The 5,671-nt window shown below is 38.9% G+C and overlaps 1 protein-coding gene across 1 annotated transcript; it reads right to left on the bottom strand.

The window, feature by feature from the left end:
* Positions 1-24: 24 nt before the first annotated feature.
* Positions 25-5,665, bottom strand: LOC102297319 (polycystic kidney disease protein 1-like 2). Its single transcript, XM_042217927.1, has 9 exons — positions 5,335-5,665; positions 4,412-4,557; positions 4,150-4,311; positions 3,406-3,543; positions 2,993-3,124; positions 2,691-2,815; positions 1,517-1,637; positions 1,263-1,394; positions 25-313 (listed from the first exon to the last, which is right to left on the bottom strand). Exons 4-9 carry the CDS (start codon positions 3,529-3,531, stop codon positions 191-193), a joined length of 759 nt encoding a protein of 252 aa, XP_042073861.1. The 5' UTR covers positions 3,532-3,543; positions 4,150-4,311; positions 4,412-4,557; positions 5,335-5,665; the 3' UTR covers positions 25-190.
* Between the last annotated feature and the right edge of the window lie 6 nt (positions 5,666-5,671).

Genomic DNA, 5,671 nt, shown 5'->3' with positions numbered 1-5,671 from the left:
GCCATGTAAAAATTTTCTTTAGCCTCGTCTTGTAGCTACACTTTCTGCTAACAGTTAGCAATGTTAGCATGGTCACAGCAAAAGTCACGCTGAACAGAATGTAGCCTCTGTATGTAATGTAACCATAATATCACTGTCCACTAAGCATGTTTGCTTCTTCTAATTTCAGGAGTCGACATAAAAGAACAAGTCACTGAACCTTTAGAACCAGGGTAGAATTCGCTGAAGGAATATCAATAACCGTTGTGCTGAAGTTCCCCAAGTCCAGAATAGTGGTGTTCACTTGTTCTCCAGCAAACCGTGGAAACACGATCTGAAGTCAGATGTTAGAAAGCGGTTATCCACTGTTTCAAAATGTAGCCACTTTAACATATTTTAAACTTGTAAAATAGTTACATGCAAGTAACATATTAATCAGTACTACTACTACTATTAATTGTACTACTATTTAAAAGTAGTAATCCCTCCCCAGAATTACATCAGGCCTTTTTCTATTATATAATTTTTTTTGTCATTGAGTGAAAGTATTTGCATAAGTATTTAATCCTCAAGTAAAATATGACTTAGCACTTGGTGGAGAAATTGAAAGCAGTAAAATGTTTCTTGTAGGTGGTCACCACCTTCTCTCACATCTAGGGAGGGATTATAGCCCAGTCCCCTTTACAGAAACTCTCTGAACTCTCCAGGTTTCTTGGCTTCTTCTTGGTGACTCACAGTTTCAGCTCTCTCCCTAGATTATCAAGTTCTGGAGATTGGTTAGGCCACTCCATGACCTTATTGTGATTCTTTTTTAGCCAGTGTTTTAACCAGTTGTCACCTTCTCACCAAACGTCTTGCTGATGGTCTTGTAGTCCAGATGCAGATCTAAATCTTGTCTGTCTTTTGTCTCGGCCATTGTGGTGGACAGTTTGGAATGAGTGACATTGATTCTGTGGACAGGTGTGCTTTATGCACATAAGGAGTTTAGATGGGAAGTATCTATAACTGATTGATTGATCTGTGGGATCCAGAATTCTGGCTAGCTTTGGGGATCAAATATTTCTTTCTGTTATTCTTGTCATTAACTCATGAAACCCATACAACAACTACTACCTGATGGGTGTGTTATGGATTGATAGGAATTCTGGGCAACAGATTCACCATCTCCATTTCTGTCACAAAACTATTCTTAATATGCATTTCTCAAAAGTCCCCAGAAACAAGTCCTCTCAAAAGGAGATTGAAAACAGTAAGTGTGGATGCTGTAATGTTGCTACACTGACCTGAATATCCTTACTTAAGTTTTCCACAGGGATAACAGACCCTTCTTTTGTTGTGAGGGATAAATAACCTATGAATCTGCTGATGTCCCATCCCACCTTCCAACAAAATGGGTTTACATCTAAGTTCAGCATCTGAAAGTGTAATTCAAAGATCAGGTCAGACATTAGACGTTAGGATGATTGAGCAAAATTGATTTACACACATGTACATATCCACAGCACAAACACTCATAGGCACATGGGTATTGACGTACTCGCACATCCACTGGTTTGTCTGAAGGAAGTATGGTAGTGGGTAGTTGTGGGAGAGAAAATGTGATGCAGGTACAGTTGGTAATATTTACGGAGCCTGTGTACAAGACTGCTGGTAAAACTCTGTAAGAAAAGATCAGGAGATCTACATTAAACATGTGCTTCTCTTAAATATTAGTTTGCAAGTTTAACAGCTCTGGAATCAATAAACTATTAATATACAAAGTAAAATGTGTTTTCATTGCGACTTGGCTACTTGTAACCACGTTATGGTAGTTATGTTAACGACTGGAGGGGACATAAATGTGAACCACTGTCACTTCAAAGAGGCTCAGTAAGAGATCCTTTTACTATATAATGTTGTCAGCATAATAAGCCACTGTAAAAACAAAACTGGATTCAATCTGGATTGTCACAGATTCTGCCTTTACTGTAGTAAACGGATATTTTTAAGACATAGTCACTCCTCAGCGCTTTCATAGGTGCCACACAACATTGTTTTATGGAAAATGTGGAAAATGTGAATGTGGCACTTACAAATGTGGATTGCACAACATGGACATTATATTTCTTCATTTCCATTTAATACTTGTACAGCTGCTGTTATTGTGTAGATTTATATTTCTTCATACATTCTTATATATTTCTATACTGTGTATTGTGTATTTTGTTGTACAGTTATTCTATTTTCAACTTTAATTTATATATTTTATCTTATTCTTTCCCAGTTAAATTTACCCTTCATTCTAATTTGTGTTGTACAGTTATTTCATTTTTAACTTAAATTTTTATATTTTATTTTGTTTTGTTTTATTCCTTCCTAGTTAAATTTGCTCTTTTTAATTTTTATATTTATTTCCTATCATATTCATAGCTTTTTCATTTTCCTTTAGGTCACGAGCAGTTGTGTAAGCATTTCACTACATATCGTACTGTGTATGACTGTGTATGTGACAAATAAAATTTGAATTTGAATTTGAAACATCTGTATTTGCTGAATTTTCCATGTGGTTTATGCAGGTTTTCCTTTATTTTGTCACCCATCCGTAGACAGGTGGCTGTAGGCTTCAGCTTTTTAGTATATCAGCATCAGTGAGATTTTTCCAGTTCAAATTTCTGGGACATGTGGTTAATTTTTGTTTGATAACTTTGTCTTGCATTTGAAGTGAAACGTACCTTCTGACAAATACTTTAACGTGCGTTTTCCGAATTATGCTTGAGTCCTCATTGAGCTCCATAAAGACCAACATCGCACTCTGTATATTGTACAGGGCCCCAAGAAGGCCATCTGAGGTGATTTTCTGCAACACACAACATTTAGAATAAGAAATAAAACTGATTCTAAATACAAAAAGTTTTTTTTTGAAGAGACAGCAGATATTGCTGGGAAGTGATATTGATTTGCATATCTAACATTAAAAGCTACCACGATTCCCCAAAGAAATAAACACAATCAGTATCGGCCTCATAAGACTCACACTGGGACAATAGTCGAGCATGTTGCTTATGCCCTCCACAATAATGTTGGCTGTGGCAAAGACTTCAGTTGCGTTTAGATCCATACGGAGGAGAAATGAACTCAGGGTTGCGAACAATGATGCGGCCCTTTCCTGAAGGTGGAAATGAACTCACAGTCACAGACATGTATTTGGGAGGTGTTATGAAGATATTAACATTTGTGAATTGTCAAAAGCTTTAAAATGTGGTCCTCATATCCCACCTTTAATTTTAGTACAGGGCAGAAGCCCTGTACTAAAGCCCTGTCCACCAAACATTTACTTCCCATTAAGAAGGGAGCTACAGTGAAAGCAACATACATCAGTACGCATTGCAGAGAGATGTCTACAGTCCTTACTGATGGATTCCTCCTTTTTGAACTTCTCTACAGTACCTGTGCTGATGTATTGAGTTCAGTCCCTTTCTTGACGAGAGAAGCAAGTGCTGTGGCTAACACCTGAACGTCTTGTAGAGTTTTGTTGAGATTTTCATTTACTATAGCAATCAATATGTCCAGCATCTTCTGTTGAAGCTTCAGACACCAACAAAATAAATGCATAAAAAAGTGACATATTAGAATTTTACAGTAACAATGTTGTTCATTCAGATTCAAACATTTCCTGATTCACAGAGATGGTTTTTCCTTTCCATCCACCCTGTCTGATTAAGTTTGGAAATGAGACCTGTGTTTTCTTGAGAAGCTGTCAAAAAGATGTAAAATTACACACAGAAACTTCCTTTGAATGAATCAACTGTTGGGCGGCTCCTAAAGCATGCCCTATTAAAGGCCTGTACACACTGACTGCAATCTGAATACACAACAACAAAAGGAAGAAATGGAGATTCTGGGTTCATCCAAATCTCACAACAAAGAAGCAACAGAGAAAATTTGGTGGTTTGATTCATAACTGCATTATGACTGTTTTTGTACATATTTTAGGATGTCAGTGGAGCTGTCCAGACTCTTTTTGCAAAATTACACAGTTGATGTTAACAGCTGCATTAACAATACGTGAGCCTGAAAAAATTTTAACCCATCCGGTGTGTAAAGGCCTTAAAAGTTAAAAGCTTGCTTAGCCCTGCTGGCAGCACAAGGCTCTTCAATGGTCCTATCCTTAAACAGGATGAGATTTGCTACCTTTTGCCTATCTGCTTGTCCTGCAGGATCAGATTGGTCGTTAAGTTCATTGGCCACAGAACTGAAGAGTTGTCCAGCGACTTCTGGTGACAGCTGGCCTTCTGCCTTTAACTGATCCAAGATGTTCTCTATTGAGCTTAAGCTCAAAGTTGAATCCACAACCTGATGAGAAGAAAATATTTTCTCACAGTACTACAAAATCAGAGCATTTCCGTACTCTGGATCTTTTCTCGTCAGTACATGCATCCTATTTGTGGCATACCTGTGCAGTTATAGTGGTGCTGAGTACTGTTTGGCCTTCACCCGTTGCAGTTGCCAGTATATTCAGTTTGTAGTTAGAATTGCTGTCTCCGAGAGGAAGGAAGATGAATTTTACTTCATTGCTCTGACTGCATCGCAGAGTCTTACCTGATAAGGTTCAAACAAGAGAGTTTCTATCATTATTAGATTTCTAGTGAAATATACTCCATTGTGTTTGTAGCTAAATGAATATTATATTTCAGTATTGGATTATTAATCACACTACTAGCCAATCACATTATATGGTGCTACGATAATAGTAGCTGCATCCCTCACTTGCTCACCTGTCGCTGTACGCATTTGAGCCCTCTGTCACCTGACTTCCCTAGCTGTTACAGGTAGGAGTCATGTCACTACTGCCTCAGTCTGAATGGGCTACACTTTGGTTGAGTGGTGCTACTCGTGTTTTTGTGGAGATCACCTGTGGATTATTTCTCCGGAAGCCTTCCATCGATTTCTGGTATGTTATTTTGTGCCGTATGTTTATTGTTTTACTTGGTAGTAAATGCGTGTGTTTTTAGGCTGTAGCTGCAGAAGCCTCCTATTGGCCACGTTGTTTGCAAATTGGGCAACGCCGTTTGATCAGTAGCGGAAAGTGGGGTGAGTTGTGCCAGTTTTTACTTAGAGTGACTTTACAGTGAGGCCTTGAAAGGAATGCTTCTTTCTATAATATGTACATATATTTCAGGATCTAACTCATCCCTGGGATCAGTCACTTTGGATTGTTCTACAGTGCCACCCCCGTGTTTCTATGGATCTTTAGAAACACAACTTACCGCTGGGACAAATCGCCCCACATGTTAAAACAACGTGGAAAATAAATGCCACTGTTAAACTTAGTTACATCAGTGTCTTAAAAGATTTTGCTGATCCAGAAGTACTTACTCTGAGTGCTGAAACAATACTGACAGTTAGAGCAGGGATTTTCAGTATTGCAAGTTATATCAAAAGCATCAAGGATTGTTCCACTCTGTGGAGATATGCTACATGACAAGCCACTGGAGCCATCTCCATCCGTTCCGCAATCAGGTCCTCCCCCTCCCCCTTTTCCACAGTGGCCTTTGCAACAGTCTCCTCCCCCTTTTTCGCAGTTGCCTTTTCCGCAGTCGCCTTTGCAACAGTCTCCACCCCCTTTTTCGCAGTCGCCTTTTCCGCAGTCGCCTTTGCAACAGTCTTCTCCCCCTTTTCCACAGTCGCCTTTGCAACAGTCTTCTCCCCCTTT

The sequence above is a fragment of the Haplochromis burtoni genome, unplaced genomic scaffold (genome assembly GCF_018398535.1).
Source record: "Haplochromis burtoni strain Fernald_Lab_line unplaced genomic scaffold, NCSU_Asbu1 Contig_3797, whole genome shotgun sequence".
In the NCBI taxonomy this organism is placed as follows: domain Eukaryota; kingdom Metazoa; phylum Chordata; class Actinopteri; order Cichliformes; family Cichlidae; genus Haplochromis; species Haplochromis burtoni.
Note: the sequence above shows the minus strand (reverse complement) of the source record. Positions and strands in the feature narration are given on the sequence as shown.